This window comes from Mus pahari, chromosome 2 (assembly GCF_900095145.1).
Source record: "Mus pahari chromosome 2, PAHARI_EIJ_v1.1, whole genome shotgun sequence".
Lineage (NCBI taxonomy): Eukaryota > Metazoa > Chordata > Mammalia > Rodentia > Muridae > Mus > Mus pahari.
The window spans coordinates 128,847,644-128,866,735 of NC_034591.1; the positions used below are offsets into that span (position 1 = coordinate 128,847,644).

Here is a 19,092-nt window from a genome sequence, read left to right on the forward strand (position 1 = left end):
AATTATTATTCCATACCAAATAACAAATGAACTACCTACCTTCCTGCTGATAATCTCTGTCCAAAGTCAGGTTATAATAACTAAACTGTCTAGGCACATGTTTGAGAAATGAGGAATTACAAAAGACTTACTGAAAGCTATAAATTCATAAAGCAGACACAACTCTACTGGCATCTTAAGTTTTTGTTTGATCTTACCTTCTCTGGGACTACTAGTTGGAACATGTTTCCTGGAAAATTGAGATTATGTCAAAAAGAAAATTTTCTTTCTGATCTCCAACCTATATAATACACTGATAAAACCTGAAAGTGTTGGTATCTTTTAACAGTTATGAAACACTGTAAATGTTTACCACACTGCTATTGCGATTCTTAAAAGTTAACACTGTTTTTATTCAGTTACAGCTGGGAAGAGTCACTCGTGTTCAAAAGCACCGGAAAATCCTGAGGGCTGCAAGAGATTTGGCTTTGGACACTCTTATAATAGAATATCGTGGGAAAGTCATGTTACGACAACAATTTGAGGTCAATGGGCATTTCTTTAAAAAGTAAGAGCATCATTTGTTGAGCATTGAGGGCTTGCATGGTTCTGGCTGACAAGTCATTCAAATAAGCTCGTGTCGTGTCTGTCTGCTGTTGGTACAAACGGGCAAATAAATCTGCAAAGCACTTATTATGTACACTAGTGATGACTCCTTTCCAAGCCCAACATTCCTTGCTTTTTGCTTATTCATTCATGAAAAACAGACAAGTCTGTGATGTTTGCTACCTTAGGTATTGCAAATGACTGTTCCTTATTGAGTCAGCGTATGCATCACATTTGTGGGGTGGCCCTTTTGTTTGTGTTGAGAATTACAGGAATTTTAATTATATCCCTAGACCATATCCCTTTGTGCTCTTCTACTCAAAATTCAATGGTGTAGAGATGTGTGTCGATGCTCGTACTTTCGGTAATGATGCTCGGTTCATCAGAAGATCATGTACACCAAATGCAGAGGTAAGCTATCTTTAGCAACTTCCCTTTCAATGGAACCATCAAAGGACACGTTTACTGGAGAAACAATCTGAAAACTTCACCCAGATAAAGGTCTGTAGCTAATAGTTGTATGATTTTTAATGCAGAGATGAAAAAGTAAAAGTGTGGTGCCTTATGGAGATGGAATAAAGACAAGAAATAGTTTTCTTTAGAGAGCACAGAAATTAAAAGAAAAAAAAAAAGGCAAGTCAGTATTTGCTAAGAAGTAAACCAGACTCTGGATAAGAAGTCTATAAATTGAACTGTAAAAAAATTTAAATGTCATGTCATCGTTAAGTCCAGCTAAGCCATATTTGTCTTTGCTGTTGTGGGAAACAGTGGTAAAAATTTGGAAACATTTCTAAAGTTCATTAATCAATATATTCACAGTAAGTGCAGTAAGGTTAGCACAGCTTTGTTTGCAGGCTAAGGAATTTTTAATTTTTTAACAGAATGCAGATACTTTTAAGAATAAAATAATAGTTTCACCCTGATTTCTAATATCATTAGACTTTTCTATTTTGAAGAATTCTAATAGATTGTTCACTAGCGTACTGTCATGAAGTGATAGAGGTAAATAAAATAACAGATTACTCAAAATAGGCAGAAATTATTTGGGTCACGCTTTTCCCCTTTATAGAAAACTTGGTTTTGGTTTTGAAGGCAAATGTGATGTCTTGTTCATACAGGTGAGACACATGATTGCAGATGGGATGATTCACTTGTGTATCTATGCTGTATCTGCTATCACCAAGGATGCTGAAGTCACCATTGCATTTGATTATGAATATAGTAACTGGTAAGACCTCAGAAATCTTTATAAGCATGGATGGCCTTAAGATTTTAATATTTAATATTTTAATATTAAAATTGTTTTCATATCTTGCCCTCCTTTTTTGTTTTGTTTTGTTTTTTGGGGGGTTTTTTGTTTTTGTTTTTTTTTCGAGACAGGGTTTCTCTGTATAGCCCTGGCTGTCCTGGAACTCACTTTGTAGACCAGGCTGGCCTCAAACTCAGAAATCTGCCTACCTCTGCCTCCCGAGTGCTGGGATTAAAGGTGTGCGCAACCATTTTTTTTAAGTAATGTATTTTTTGCCAAGAATCTATTTGATCCTGCCACATAAGAGGCAGAGGTGCCAGGCGTGGTGGCTCACGCCTTTAATCTCAGTACTCAGGAGGCAGAGGCAGGCGATTTCTGAGTTCGAGGCCAGCCTGGTCTACAGAGTGAGTTCCAGGACAGCCAGGACTACACAGAGAAACCCTGTCTCTGGGGAAAAAAAAAAAAAAAAGAGGCAGAAGCATGTGGATCTGTATGTTTGAGGTCACTAAGGCATTCCAGGTCAACCAGGCCCTGTCTCTGAAAGAAAAGTAAAAGCAGTAGGGAGAAAAGAATTAGTGGAGGTTTGTTTTCTTTCCGATTCTGTGCTTCATAGGTTAGAGGTAGATATATACAGAAAAAGTGATTATTTTTTGAAAGTATTATACCACTTCTAATTTATTCAACAATAACATAAGAGGAAATTTTTATACCAGTGTTTCAATAAAGCAAATAGTTAGTATGCCATAATATTCTGTTTACAAAAATACTAAGATACTTTTTGTTGTTTCTTTGGCACAGTAATTACAAAGTGGACTGTGCTTGTCACAAGGGAAACCGAAATTGCCCTATACAGAAAAGAAATCCCAATGCTGCAGAATTGCCACTCCCACCTCCTCCTAGCTTTCCCACCATTGGAGCAGAGACCAGACGTAGAAAAGCACGGCGGAAAGAGCTGGAGATGGAGCAGAAAAATGAGGTTCCAGAAGAGAATCATGACCCACAACCACAAGAAGTTCCAGAAAAAGTAACTGTATCCAGTGAACACGAGGTAATCTCTGTGACCAAGTCAGGATGGTCTGATCCCATGTGTTGTTTCAGAGAGCTATACTAAAACATTAACTGCTATTTACACACATCAACATGATTATACTTATTTAGATTTCTTTTACTTTATGATACTCAGAACCATCAGTAAAACCAGGGTATAGTGGCACGCTGCTCCAGTATTCAGGACACAGAGGCAGGTGGATCTCTGTGAATTCTAGGACAGCCTAGGCTGATGCACAAAGAAACCTTGTCAAAATAGAAAAAGAGGGAGGGGGGAAAAGGAAAAAAGAAAAGCATAAGACCTGATTCAGAAAGAAAAATAATAATATCAAAACCCATCCTTTTAGGGCCTGGTACCGTGATGCTCCCATATAATCTCAGCATCTGTAAGGCTGAGGCTGGGTGATTATGAATTTGAGGCTAGTTTAGGCAATATAAGTCCCTGTCTCAAGAAACATACAAACAAAAATATCCTTTGATTCATAGATCACATGCTTAGCACACATAAGGACCTGGGCTTAATTCCCATTGTAGAGCATAGAAAGAAGTGGGGAGTTAGTGATGCCAGAATAAAGCAGGTTGATGCTCAGCGTTTGAATATGATCTAATAGTGCTTCTGTCTTAAAGGAAGTTGACAATCCAGAAGAAAAACCAGAAGAAGAAGAAAAAGAAGAGGCTACAGACGACCAGGAGAACTCTGCTCAGAGCAGAAGGGTAAGTAAGTCCTGTCCACTAGATGTCTCTGTACTTTCCCTAAGTCTGAGATTTTACCATAAGGTACGTTTCATTATAGTTTTTATTGTTCTACATATAGGCATGCTCACAGTAGTTTATGATAATTGTTAGTGGCTTTAAGATATTTCCTTCTAAATACTGGATTTCCTTAAAACTTGGTGATGAAGACCAAAGCTTGTTGGCTTAGTTTTCTTACTTTGTTTTGTGTTTTTATACTTAAAAACTAAAATCAAGAGCCGGGCATGGTGGCGCACGCCTTTAATCCCATCAGTTGGAAGGCAGAGGCAGGCGGATTTCTGAGTTCAAGGCCAGCCTGGTCTACAGAGTGAGTTCCAGGACAGCCAGGACTACAAAAAACAAAAAAAACTAAAATCAAGTAGAGCTGCTGATGATAGCACAGTTGTATAGCAAGCACAAGATCTTGAGTTCGATCCCAAATTACTGGGAGAAGAGGGAAATAATTAGCCTTGTTAGCCCTCTCTCTATGATAGAAATGCCTGTGAAAAACAACTTGAAGGAGGCCAAGTTTACCAATGCTCAGGTTACACAGGTCCAGATCTGTTGTCTTCATTGCTTTCGGAGCAAGCAGAAATAAGACAGTAGGAGTCCACTGCAAAGAAAACCTGCTTACCTTGTTGCTACCAGGAAGCTGAGAAGAAAAACTTCAAGAGGCCATAGATAGAATATACTCTTCATGGTACCTAATGGCTTGCTTCCTCCAAGAAGGTGCAGTTCCTGGGGTCTCCACAACCTCCCAGTAGCACTTACCACATGAGTTCTGAGCCTTTAACTGAACTTGAGCCTTTGGGGAACAGTCATATCCAAACTGTAGTAATTTTTTTGTCAGATTGATTTTAAAAATTGCTATTTGTGCTTAGGAAAATTTTAATGACAATTTACTTTGGTTTTGAGCTCTGAAAGTAGGACAGAAATTGCTTGTCATTGCTTTATGCACTAAAATGTATTGAGGTAGCTCACCTATTTTAAAACATTTAGTTTTTTAATTTACTTTGTTACAACTATTTACTATACTTAATTTAAAAATTTTTGTCTTAAAGTTTAGTAATGCATATGCTATCTTAATAATACTTTGAATAAATTCTTGTAAACCCCAGTAATTTTACTTCTGAAATAGCTTCTGGTTGATGCTTTTTTTTATTGTTATTTTTAATACTTTTCTACCCCCCAGACTCGAGAAGACAGAAAGGTTGAAGCCATCATGCATGCTTTTGAATCTTTAGAGAAGAGAAAGAAACGGCGGGATCAGCCTATAGAACAGAGCAACTCGGACATAGAGATTACTACTAGCAGTTCAGAGATAGTAGTTGGAGAAGAGACAAAAACTGCAGCCCCTGAGTCTGAAATTAGTAGCCCTGTTTCAAATGTTGCCATCCCAAGCACCCCACAGAGCACTGGTGTGAATACTCGGAGGTCTTCCCATGCTGGGGTAAGAGGGAAAGCTCTTAAAAGTCCTGTGTATGCTAATGTCAGTTGTCTTTCTAGAAAGGTAGAAGTTAGTATTTTCAACATTGCTCTGATCAGAATAAGCAAAGCTATTTTGAACTCAACAGCTGATTTGTGGGATGCATAGAGACAGGTGAAGTCAACATTTGAATGACAAAGTCCCTTAGCACTTAGGTGTCTCCCAGATAAGCACTGTGATAAGTTCATAGAATCCTTTGGTTTGGGAAGAATACATACTGAACACGAAGAAGGCTTCTCCTAGTTCAGTCTCCATCCCTAAGGGAAGAAACCAGATCTTTGGATTTCTCTCACTGATTCTCTGAATAGCTCAGGTATATGACTAACCTTCCAGGGGCTTCTCAGGACTATTGTTTTTTCTGGGTATAGAAATAAAACAAGAATTATCTTGCCTAAGAACCTTAATATTAGGTACCTAGCTTTAACTAACTTTTGACCTATTTTATTTTATACATGTTTATTAGAATAGAATTAACTAAGCCAGATGTTTATCTATGGTCTATTTAGGTGATAAAGTCTATAAAATTTTGTACATGAAGATTACTTTTTTTTTTTTTTTTTAATTTGTTTTGTGACAGGGTCTTCCCATTTAGTCCTGGCTGGCCTGAAACTTGCTTTGTAGATCAGACTAACCTTAAATTCACAGAGGTTTGCCTGCCTCTGCTTATGCCTCCGATTCCACCTCCTGAATGCTGAGATTAAAGATAGGTGACTTGGTACCAAGTTCAGATTTATTTATTTTTATATTTATGTGTGAACAGACACACACATACCTTCTTACATGTATGTTTGTGTACCATGTATGTACCCTACCCACAGAGGCCAGAAGGTGGGATTGGATCCCCATCTAAAACTAAAACTCCTAGTTAGAGGAGTTTGTGAATGCTAAAAAATGAACCCAGGTCTTTGCTGCAAGAGCACCAAGTGGTGTTAATTGGTGACTAATATTTCTAGCCTCAAGGATTAATTGAAAATCCTTTTTCCCCCACCATTATCATTTAAAATACTTTAATAGGTAGAAAACTAAATAAGAAACAGGTAAGACATTTCTGATGCTAGGTGAGAGGTGCCTTGTCTAATCATAGTATTCTGCAAGCTAAGGTGAGGATTGTAAGCTAGAGGCCAACCTGGGAGATCCTGTCTGCAAAGGAGAAGAGAAATGTCTAGTAAACATTTGGCCTTGATATTGTTTCAGGATGTAGCTGCAGAAAAGCCAATCCCCAAACCACCTCCAGCTAAGCCTTCTAGACCCCGACCGAAAAGTAGAATTTCTCGGTACCGGACCAGTTCAGCCCAAAGACTAAAACGCCAGAAGCAGGCCATTGCACAACAGGCAGAACTGTCACAAGCTGCCTTGGAAGAAGGAGGAAGTAACAACTCAGTAACTCCTCCTGAAGCTGGAAATACAGACAGTTCAGGAGAGAACAGACAGTTAACAGGGTCTGACCCAACTGTGATACCAGTTACTGGATCCCATGTCAACCGTTCTGCATCTAAATACCCCAAAACCAAAAAGGTAAGAAACAATATAAATTTCATATGGTAAGGAGTATCACGGTAAAGCAAGAGGGCCTATAATTGCCAAGGAAAAAGTAATCTTAGAATTATTAGATTGAACATTCTAAGTAAAAGTTGTCTGTGCTGAAAGCTGAAACCATCCTACTTGCTTTTTGTTCACTTGATTTTAGACAGAACTTAAATCACTGGTAAAACAAAGTATTTTTATCTTTCTTTGTGAACATGGAAAAGGTAAAGGAAAAATAGCCTTATACTCTGAATACTCAGCTCATCTTCACTATGGTTGCTGATCTGTTCTAGTTTTAGTTGAGGTTTGATTTGTGGACTACACTACTGCTTCTGGCAGCTGTTACAAATGCAGTGATAACTAATGGTTTTTGTTTTGTTTTTTAAACCTTTAGTATCTAGTTACAGAATGGTTAAATGACAAGGCAGAGAAGCAAGAATGCCCTGTTGAGTGTCCTTTGCGTATCACCACTGACCCAACTGTGTTGGCAACAACCCTGAACATGCTACCGGGTCTTATTCATTCCCCATTAATTTGTACCACCCCCAAACACTACATTCGCTTTGGCTCACCCTTTATGCCCGAGAGGCGTCGAAGGCCCCTTCTGCCTGATGGCACATTCAGCTCCTGTAAGAAGGTATGTGTCTGTCTGTCTGTCTGTCTGTCTGTCTGTCTCTCTCTGTCTCTCTCTTTTCCCCTCTCCTCGCCACCCACCCCTACCCCTGTGTGTGTCTGTGTGTGTGTATATACCTGCCCATGAATGAGAGCATATTTAATACTTTAGGGTGCATATAGTTGTAGCATATTTTATATAATTGTCTAGATAATTCGAGAGTCTCTAGATAACTTTGTGAGTTTATGTTGTGTTGTTAAACATGGAAGTAGACTCTTTAGAAGCCACTATGGTCAAGTTGGAATGTATACTGCATTTTTGGTGCTCAAACTTGTTACTGTTTACCTGTCCATACCTAGAAGCTTTTCAAGTTACTGAGAGCACAAGGCAATTGATGGGATGGGTGTGTTTTGTATATGCTTTGTGATACTGGTTAGCATGGTTATTTGTGACTATTATATGATGTTGGACCCCAAATAATTAGAGAACAGTTACATGCATAAAAGCAGATAAGATTGTGGTTGTAACTACGTAATAATCAATTATTTCTTAAAGGAGTTTAGACCAAAAATTATCTTAGAATTTTATTGGACAATAACAAGACTTACTCCCTGCCTTTCTGGGACTCTCTAGTTGTTGTTTTGGGTCTAGCACCAGTAGTGTTTGGTAGTTGTTTTGGGAATGCACTTTATTCCCACATTTGTACATATGTTCCAAAGGTGTCTTGGGAATAGATTGTTCTTCAAAGCCTATAATGCTCTTCAGTGTTTTCAGAAACACGGGACACACTTTACCAGAACTTCCTTTAGGTAGGGTTCTTTTCCCTGGAACACCCGTTTCTCTAATCCTCAGATCAGGATTCAGGCTGCCACCCTCATTGTCTGCCATTGCCCTCTTCCATGGGCATCACATGCATGGGGATGCTGCATGTAGATTATTTGATGTGATGAAGTCTCCAATTCCAGGCAGGTCTTCCCTGACTCCTCCAAACTTAAGATGTTTTTCCTTCCCCAAGAACGTAAGTTACTTCTTAGGGACGGGAATATGAAGGATCAACAGAATGGCATGTACTATTGAAGGGGAGCAAGGAAACGGGAGTCTGCATAAGGGAAAAGCAGTGCTGCTGAGTCAGTAGTACATTGCAGAAGCCCAAATAACACATCCTATAAAGTACTGCTCTTACTTGGTTTGTGTGGGGAAAACTCCCAAATAGAAGATTTTCTAAGAAATTTGATTTCAAGGTCCTTGTCAAAGGGATTTTAGATGCTGCAGTAAGAAACTTGGTGAAATAAGTAACAACAGTAGAAAGTTTTTGAAAATCTGATCACTATAGGAATTTTGTCTAGGTAACGAAGAGTTGGGTCTCTAGGGAATTCACTTATACCACTCAGCTTCTCTTGGATCTTGTGTTTATCAGAAAAAGAAAATGGTTTGTTGTACAAAAACATTATTACCCGTGATAACCAGATATGATAGTCATGTTACATCATCCAGAAGGCCAAGACAAGGGCGTTATATTACTAGCCTGGGCTGCAAAATCTAGAATGGCAAAATAGACTCAGTCTAACTACAGAATAAACACTGTTCAATTCTTCAGTAAGAGTAAAACAGGAAGCTGATGTGATGGTTAATTAGGCAAACACTTGAATTCTGTCCCTTGACTCATAAAAGTGGAAGACAACCTGTTGATGCAGCTGTCCTCTAACATCCACACCAACATGAAATCTGTAGTCCCCCACAAAATAATGATTTCTTAAGATGTAATATTTAAGTAATAGCAGAATCCTAACTGCTTTTATGAGGAGTGTTGAAAATTAGAAAGGACCCTGTCTCTCCCCAAGGCTATGTATACTCAGTTTATTATGGGAAAGATATATTCTTCAGTGGTACGAGGCACTGCACAGGTAAGATACTCTTATGAACAACCCGAATAGAAACTCTGCTTATTAGGTTTAAAAATAAGAAAGTAGAGTCATACTGGTTATAAAAAGGGAAGATTAAAGTGAATGCGAGGGGGATAAAGAATGGAAAGGGCATAAGTATAGTCAAAATACATGTGTGTATATAGAAAAGTATGAGATCCATTGTATAGTTAGTATGTGCTAAGAAAAGCAAATTTAAAAAAAAAACAATTATTTATTTTATGTATGTGAGTACACTGTAGCTGTGTCCAGACACACCAGAAAAGGACATTAGATCCCAGATGGTAGTAAGCCGCCATATGATTGCTGGAAATTGAACTCAGGACCTCTGGATAAGCAGTCAGTGTTAACTGTTGAGCCACCTCTACAGCCCCAAAAAAACTTGTTTAAAAGACAGGGTTTCTCTGTGTAGCCCTGGCTGTCCTGGAACTCACTCTGTAGACTGGGCTGGCCTCTGACTCAGAAATCCTCCTGTCTCTGCCTCCCAAGTGCTGGGATTAAAGGTGTACACCACCACTGCTCTGCTCAAAAAGCAACTTTTAAAAAAGAATATTGAGATATAGATAGTCTAATGCATTTTTATCAAGGCAGTAAAATCAGGTTGTAAAATCTATTCTGATGTCTTAAGAGTTACTGGGGGCTTTGGAGAGATGCCTCATCAATTAAGAACACTTGCTGCTCTTGCAGAAGACCCAGATTTGGTTCCTAGCACCTACATGGTGGTTCACAACTGCTGTAATCCCAGGTCCCGAGGATTTGATGAACCAAGCACACATACATACATACATACATACATACATACATACATACATACATACATACATACATACAGGTCCCGAGGATTTGATGAACCAAGCACACATACATACATACATACATACATACATACATACATGCATGCATACAGTCAAAACAGTCACAAAAATAAAATTAATCTTTTATTAAAAGGAGCGATTGATGATAATTTAGTAGGGATTAATATAAAGATCATTATAAAGTAGACTAACATTTGAAATGCCTTATTGGTAATTATACAGAATTGCAATCTTTTTTTTTTCCTTTCTTGCTTGTCGAACTAGCAGAGATCCAAGCAAGCACACTTGTGTAAAAGTATAACTTACATAGAAAATGTACTTGCTTGAGTTTTTGTTTTTGTTGTTGCATTACTATGTATAGGGGGAGGTGATTCTCATGGCGATGTCAGAGAACAGGTCTGGAGTCCATTGTCTCTGACCTTTATATCAAATCGAGATAATCAGGCTTTGCAACAAACATTTTTACTTACTGAGTGTTACCAGCTGTCTTTGAGTTCCTGTTATCTGGCTATATTTTGTGTTTTGCTTGTTTAGTTACTTAAAGTATCAAAATAGTCCAGGCTTATCTGTATATCTACATAGAATAGATTGACTTGAGACTCATGGAGATCTGCCTGCCTGTCTCTTGAATGCTGGGATTAAAGACATAGACCACAACACTTGGCAGTTATATATGTAGTATCCATTGGCAACACATAGAAAGATAATGAATTTAACTGAACTCCACATTGCATTCTCCAAGACTCTGTGACCAATCTCATCCTTAGTTGTCTCCCAAACCTCTTTTTTTTAAGCAGGGCTAGGTATCCAGCCATGGTTCATCTACAAGCTGAATAAGCACTTTAACCCCTGAGCTGTATCTTCAGCTTTGTGTCTATTACTATTTTTAGAAAGAGACTATCATAGCAAGGTTGCCTCATTGAAATTATTCTTAAAATCGTTAAGGCCAGTGATGTGGCTCAGCTGGAAGAGTGCATACAATTCCCAATGATGGTGGGGGTCCTCATAAAACTTGGAGTAGCTGTGGTGCAGATTTGTTGTCTTAGCCTTGGGAAAGGTGGAAGCAGAAGGATCAGAAGTTTGGGGGCAGTCTCATAAGACCACCTTACCCTCCCTTCTTAAAAGCCTTATTTACATTAGAATTCAGTTTAAATTGCTGCTTTAATATTTCTTGAAAAAAATCCAGATTAGATTATACAACATGAACATTTTCTGGGCGGGGTAACCTAACCAATTTTTTTAAAGCTAGAAATCTGAGTCAACTTTTTCTTGGGTATGAACATTTTACCTGCATATATGTAAGTGTACCACTTGCATGCTTGGGCAGTCAGGGGCCAGAGTTGAGTTGGAGTTTCAGATGGCCTCTATATGGGTGTCAGTAACCAAACTTAGGTCCTCTGCAAGAACAACATGCACTCTAAACCACTGAGCCGTCTCTCCAGAGAATAGTATGACCTACAGTTTCATATATCATTAGAAAAATCTCCTAAAAGCAGTATAGGATAGGTTTGTGTCTGTAGTTTATATCCAGATTGTTCATTTGTGAGGACATTTATTAATCTTCCAGGAGTGTCAAAATTTAATTAATTTGAGATAGATAGATAGATCCAGGAATATCTGAACTTAATTAATTTGAGATAGATGGACAGACAGACACAAATTCATGTCTCCTGTTTTGTTGTTGTTGTGTTTGTTTCATTTTAAAGATTTTTTTTTTAAAACATGAGTGCACTGTAGCTGTCTTCAGACACACATCAGAAGAGTGCATTGGATCCTATTACAGATGCTTGTGAGCCACTATTTAGTTGCTGGGAATTGAACTCAGGACCTCTGAAAGAGCACTTAGTGCTCTTAACCGCTGAGCCATCTCTCCAGCCCTGTTTTGTTTTATAATAAACATGTGAGCCTTTTAGTCAGTGTCCCTCTGTGTTCTGTATAAAGTCACTTGAACATATGTAAAAGATATTTGGTGTCAAGATTCCTTAGAAAATTACTATTGTTTGCATTGTTGGTTTATTTACCTTTGAAGGTTTGTTATAATTTATTCCTTTAATCGTAAACATACTGCTAAAATTAGCAGGGGAGAGGTGTGTAATCATAGATAAGTGAATGGGTATATTTAAAATAGATAATATATTCAAATGCACTTAAATCATTAACAGAAGAAGTTGAAAATTTGGAGTGTTTACAGTGCTGTGCTACAAGGTTTCTTGGCATATTTGAAGTCATCGGCTACTGTGTATAAACCCAGTCTTTTTTTCTCTGGATCAGAAATGCATTTAGAAACTTGCCCAAAGTAAAGCATCTCTAGTAATGGGGAGAGCAGGTTTTGTACTAGCTCTTTACATTCTAAAGCTTAGTTATTTCATTGTTCTCTTTTTCAAAAATGCCTCACCTGCCTTTTGGGCCTCCTAAAAACTTTTCAGTATATTTTACAGAAAACAGAATTGTTTTCAAACATAAATTTTTCTAAATAGAATTTGCATAGGTGAACAGAATAGGAATTTAAAAGTAATCTTTTATCCATAGAAAGAAGTGGTCATGTTTCTTTTTTTATGAGTCCTAAATATTGTTTTAAAAAAAAAAAAAATGAACAGGAGGACACTGAAAAAAGGGTTACTTGATTTGACTCTATTTAGCCTTAGAGACAAGACTGGCAACATCATCTCAATGTCCCATCTGCTTTTATATAAGCTCCTTTTTTTTCTAGTCTTAAGATCTAGAATGTAAATGCTTATATGGCTTTCTTACACTGAAAATATTTTTTAATAATGTTTTTTTCTTTTTTTCTTTTTTCTTTTCTCTTTTCCTTTCTTTTTTTGAGGGAAATATAGGAATCTCTAATTTGAGTTCCTGTCTTCTGCTCTGAGTGGAATAATAAATTAAAAATAACCTGTGTATAATATAAATTTTAAAACTTGCATATTCATAACTAAGAATTTTTCATTTGCGTTTCCAGGCTAATATCCCCTACCTTTGAGAAAGGGCTTTAGACCAAGATGACCTCAGAGGGTCTCTGCTTTTGATGACCTGTGTGTAAGAGAACATGTCACTCTTGGTCTTGGCTTTTTAGACAACTTGTCATGTCCTAGAACATTAATGTGATTCAAATGATTCTTAATTTTATTTATTTTTATGTGTATACACACACACACACACACTCATACACACTCATTCATTCATTTACCTCTGTTTACTTTTTCCTTCAACTTAGTAAACCACAGATACTTACACAATTGAGAATTTTTCATAGTAAAATTTCCTTGAAGCTTTCCCAGGTTCTAATTAACCACTGGCCACAAATCTTCTATAACTACTCTGTTGAGAATATTTACTGACCTGTTATATTCCCTAAATGTATAAATTATGCTAATTTACCTTTTCCTCTTTGGAGCCAGTCAGTCTGTCTGAAGTTAATGTTTATCAAAGTTGGAACTGTCTTATATCAGGATAGGAGAGCCACAGAATGATGAGCAACTTACAACTGTGTGTCTTTAAAAAAAAAAAAAAAAAAAGTCACAGATAATAATTTCTTTTCCATAGAATACCTAGTCTTACCTTATAATTTTTGTAAGCTTTCTTATTTCTCATCCATCTAGATTACATATTAGCAACTAAAAAAAGTAAGTGGAGAAAATTCTTGAAAAACTTTTTCTACTCTTTTTATTTCTTCAGAACCTCTCTTTTATTTCCCCCCTTTTCCCTTCTCAGTGATTTGCAGTTACTGGGGCATAATTTGTATAAACTACTTGAGAGGGGGAAAGAAGCTCGTACAGATTATCACTAAAGACCTTTTAAAGTGTCAGCCTATTTTTAACAATTACACTATACTAAGCAGTGTGGAAAGTTTAATGGTTACTGGTTTTTTTGTTTGTTTGTTTGTTTGCTTGCTTTTTGTTACTGTTTTTTAATTGGTTGATACGATCCCATAGCTTTGGGAGCTTTGCCTAGTAGAAAACACTGACTTGACTGTGGGGTGTGGAACTTGGTTGGTAGAATGCCTCCCTTGGTCCAGTCCCTATCACTACATACATAAACTTGATGTTGTGGTAGAAACCTACACGGAGGATGAAGCAGAAGCATCCTTATCAAGGTCATCTTTAGCTACTTGGGATGTTTGAAGCCAGTCTAGGTTACATGAGACTATTTCAAAACTAATCCTCATTAAAGAGAAAGGAAAAAAACATCAAAAGCCAGCCTTGGTTACACAGGCCAGACCCTGTCTAGAACCACTATGAAACTGTGTGAATGTATTTGTATTGTATTTCTCACCAATTAATTTGTAATAATCTGGTTAGTGCACTGAAAATAGGTATCTTTTAAATGGTTATTGAAAATTCTCTGGGTTTTCCCTCCCATTGTAGCGCTGGATAAAGCAAGCCTTGGAAGAAGGGATGACTCAGACATCATCTGTGCCCCAAGAGACTAGAACACAGCACCTATACCAAAGTAATGAGACTAGTAATTCTTCTAGTATCTGTAAAGACAATGCAGGTATGTATCTGATCCGTTCCTGAATCTGATACGAACAGTCATCATTGAGGTTCACAGTAAAATTTTCAGTGTTGGTTCTCTGATATAAAAAGAAATAGTGTTTTCTCTAAATAGTTAATTTACATCTGTCTTTACAGAGGAAGAGAGAGATCTCGAGTCAGGGATCAGTTTTCCCAGGACGACAAAGAAGGAACTAGACAGTGTACAGATAACAGCAGAAATGGTTATAAAAAAGGTTAGATACGTTTAACGTAGTAAGTTTAGGAAATATTTATTTGTATTTATAAGGGGAGACAGTAGAAAGTGGTGGAACATTTTCAAGGGGAACAATTGGAACTGTTAAGTGGCTTGTTGGGTGGGACCTGACTAAAGGGGCAGGAAATAATGGCATCCTTGAGGAATCGTTGTTTTGTTTTTTCAAAAGAACTTGCCTCCCCCAGAACTATAAAATTTCTGAGATAACATGACTACGTCATAAAGATATGAGCCAAATGGCTATGAAAAAAAGGATCTGATCATTGTCTTTTACAGTGTTCTATTTCAGGCTTCTAGCTGAAAGCATTGGTATATTGACTTATATTTGTTTGTTTACTTATTAGACAGGGTTTTTCTGTTTAAGCTGGTATCAAACATCCTCCCTGGTACTCAAATTCGGATCAGTTTTCTGAATATTGTTAATCAAAAAATGTCGTAACTGGATATAATGATACTTAGAATCCTAATACTTGGAAGACAAAATAAGACAAGAGGATTGCTGCAACTTCAAGGCCAGCTTGGGGTAAAAAGCAAGACCCTTCCTGTCTCAATAGAAAACAACAACAACAAAGTTTACCAACACAGATTAGTTACTAAAACTCAACATTAAGGTTACAGCTATACTTTATAGAGTTTATTGGGTGAAGATGCGTGTTTGTGGGGTTTTTTTAAACCACCATTTGTTGACTTGCTAAGTAATTATAAAGCTGAATTTAAAAGAATTTTGTAAGTAATTGCTTTATATTAAAATTCTTTAGGTTTTAATCTGTTCACTTAATGAAACAGATTCATTCAGATTTAGTTTAATAAAAATTTTAAGGCATCTTTCAATTATGTCAACTTGCTGACAACGTTAAGAGTAGCTGAATTAGACTATGGTGTGTGTGCCTTCCTCTATCTGGTGGGGTGGGTATGTTGCACACATATACACATATGTAGTTGATTTGGAGAACAGACTGCATGTCCTAGCTATCACATACTCAGAAATTGTCCTTGTTACTACATACCTTCAGTGGAATAGAATTAGCACTGTTAGTCATCATTTGTATTCTCCTCTCTAGCAAGCTGTGAGAAACATTGTGAGAAAACACCTTGCCCTTATGTATCAGTATAAACCAAAGAAAAGCATTACATAAAGAAATCAATGGTACAGAATTATTTTGTTTGTTGAGTTTCAAAAGTTTTGTTTACAAGAATATGTATGGAGTTAAGTTGATCAAGAAAATGATGTGTTGACACAGGAAAAAAAATCAAATAGACCTTTATTTGAGGAATAGTTCTATCTTGTATGATGTTACTAAATGTCTCTGAATTTCACCTATTAATGCCTGCTTCTTAAGGTTAATAAGAAGTTGAATAATTTTTACAAAGTGCTTAGTTCAGTATCAGACCCATATTTGAATTACGGCTGTCATTCTACATAGAATACTCTTGTCACATGAACTACCTAGATTAAAGATTATAAATTCTTCCACTGGGGTAGTTGTGCTTAATGTGTGCAATACCAGTAATCAGTTTTCAGGCCAATCTGGGCTGTATAGCTATCACAAAACGAAAAGGAAAAGAATATTAAAAGATAAAATTGAATAAAAATAAGATGTGTTACCATTGACATAAAGAAGAGATCAGATATTCATTTGTAAATTACATGCCTATATCCCTTAATACCTTAATAATCAACTGAAAAATTCAGAATAGCAGTTCAATAAAATCCTTGGTTAGAAGTAAATATCCCTTAAATACTTAAGAAAATGAATGAAGACAGGTTTTTGTCATCCTCAAATTTAACAAAGCTAAGAAACTACCTGAGAATGTTCATACTTGGATATGTGATGTAAGCTATTATTGAGAAATACTTTGCAAGTTTGAGCATAAAGGAAATTCTGTATTTGATAATAGAATAGTTGGTATACATCCATATTCTTTCTACTCCTATGGTTTTCTAGAGCCATCCTAAAATTTGGATTCTAAGTTTATCTAAAATTTTTAAAATAAAACTTAGAAGGGTAATAATAAGTACTTTGCTGAAAATATGCACCTAGATTTCATGTGACACTAGTGGCTACATTATCATGGCATATGAGAATATGGAACAGAATAGCTATACTAGGCTTTGAAATAGGGACATGGTAAATTGCTCTAAAAAGAAAATTGCTTTCTAAAAAGAAACGTTTTCAGTTACTTGGGAGATTGTAAAGTGATTGGATCTTTTGCCAATGCAAATTCTAAGTGAACTCAAATACTTTTTTAATTTATTTTATTTTATTTTTTTACAATTTTGTGGGTTCTTTGTGTTTGGGTGGTTGGTGTGTTTGGGTTTGGTTTTTTGTTTTTGTTTTTTTAGATTTTATTTATTATATGTTAAGTAGACTGTAGCTGTCTTCAGATATCCCAGAAGAGGGCATCAGATCTCATTACAGATGGTTGTGAGCCACCATGTGGTTGCTGGGATTTGAACTCAGGACCTCTGGAAGAGCAGTCAGTGCTCTTAACCCCTGAGCCATCTCTCCAGCCCTGGGTTTGTTCCTTGAGACAGGGTTTCACTATGTAATCCTGACAAGCTTGCTTGCCATCTTCCTGCCTCACTCTCCTAACTGCATGTACCATCACACCCAATACCTTAATTCAAATAGTATTAACTCCTGTTTCTATGATTATGCTGACTTTGAGTTAATATAGTAAGAAAAGGATTTTCAGTAAAATGTGTGTGTGTGTGTGTGTGTGTGTGTGTGTGTGTATATATATATATATATATATATATATATATATATATATATATATATATATTCCAGTTGTCTATTCAGATTCATTATGTGCTTTAAAATTTTAATCCTAAGCTCACTAGTTCTAGATATTTTACACGATATAAAAACCAGATATTTAGGTGCAAAAAATATTTATAATTGCTAGTAGCTCCAAGTTATATTTTTAAATATAATTTTAAAATTATATTTAAATTTAAATTTTTAAAAATTATAACATTTTATAAAATTATAAAATTAGATTTGAATATAATTTTTAAAAGCCAGAACTCCAACTGAGGAAGAGTAATAGAAATTGTTATTTGATCTTTGTTCATATACATGATCTTGGTAGTTTACACTGACATTGGCATTTTTAAAAATTATGTGTGCATGTACTTCGTGTGTGTGTGTGTGTGTGTGTGTGTGTGTGTGTGTGTGTGTGTGTGTGTGTGTGTGTGTTTCCTATAGATTTTAGAGGATAACTGACAGAACCTTCTACCTTGTAGGTCTTGAGACTTGAAATTAAGTAATCATAATTAGCCTTAACAGCAAGCCTTCACTTTCTGAGCCATCGCATGGGCCCTTTTAATTTGTATTACTGATTTTAGGTTGTTGCTTAATGATAGTACTTGCCTAGCATGAGAAAAACCCTTGGTTTGATCTCTGGTTCCACAGTTTCTTAGTTTACTTTTGTTTTATCAAATTGATTTAAGACCACAAAAAAAGGATAGCATTACATTTAAGTAAATTAGATTTACTTCTTGAATCTTGAAGAGAATTAAAGGATAATTATATGACCTGTTCTCTCATACCTATAAAGTTGGCTTGATAATTTTTTAACATTTGAAATGGAGAGAAGAGTGTAACATAGCAGTTCATGAATTTGATAAATTATCATGCTTATTTTTATCATGGATTTATCTTTAAGATGAGCTCTCCAGTGAGGCCTTTGATCACAGCCTGCGGGACAGAGGCAGGCAGGTCTCTGGAAGGAGGCCAACCTGGTTGACAGAACAAGTTCTAGAACAGCCAGGACTCCAGAAACCCTTTCTCAGAGGGGTATGGAAGTAAGCTATCAAAGCTAAGAAAATGACTTAGTGGGCAAGAACCTACGTTTGAACAAATGGAATTCCCAGAGTCCATATAAAAAAAAGCCAGGCATGGATGCATATTCCTGGAATTACCACTTTGGGAGGCAAAAACAGAGCTTGCTGGCTAGCCAAAATAGTGAGGGTCATATCCAGTGGGTGACTGTCTCTAGGTACAAAGTGGCAGCACTAACATAAAACATCTAATGTCCTCTGACTTCTGCATCTACCGGTACACTCCCACCCACACATAGATTTGCCCACATATGCCACACACTACCAAATTTAAAAAAATCATAGGTGAATTATCAGGTTACTTCACTGTTTTATTATTATTTAACATATTCTGGAGTTTTTAGCTATAAGCATACTTCCCTCTTTCAAAAGGAGAGGATGTATAAGTACTAGTAAAGAGGGGTGGCTCTCATCATAATGCAAGTAATACAGTTAGATTCCTAGAACAGCTGAGAAAATTAGCTGGAACCAGTATGTAAAATTTTCATTAAAACATTAAAATGGACAAATGGAAAAATTATGT

The 19,092-nt window shown here is 36.5% G+C and overlaps 1 protein-coding gene across 8 annotated transcripts in view; it reads left to right on the forward strand.

The window, feature by feature from the left end:
• The window catches only part of Setd5 (SET domain containing 5), a 75,706-nt gene that overhangs the window by 38,261 nt on the left and 18,353 nt on the right, over positions 1-19,092 (forward strand). For all 8 annotated transcript variants that reach the window (XM_029535057.1, XM_029535061.1, XM_029535062.1 and 5 more), the window contains 9 exons: positions 399-547; positions 879-996; positions 1,704-1,813; positions 2,633-2,882; positions 3,509-3,595; positions 4,806-5,063; positions 6,294-6,614; positions 7,018-7,260; positions 14,338-14,467. In XM_029535057.1, coding sequence (XP_029390917.1) covers positions 399-547; positions 879-996; positions 1,704-1,813; positions 2,633-2,882; positions 3,509-3,595; positions 4,806-5,063; positions 6,294-6,614; positions 7,018-7,260; positions 14,338-14,467 — 1,666 coding nt within the window. The remainder of the gene's footprint in view (positions 1-398; positions 548-878; positions 997-1,703; positions 1,814-2,632; positions 2,883-3,508; positions 3,596-4,805; positions 5,064-6,293; positions 6,615-7,017; positions 7,261-14,337; positions 14,468-19,092) is intronic.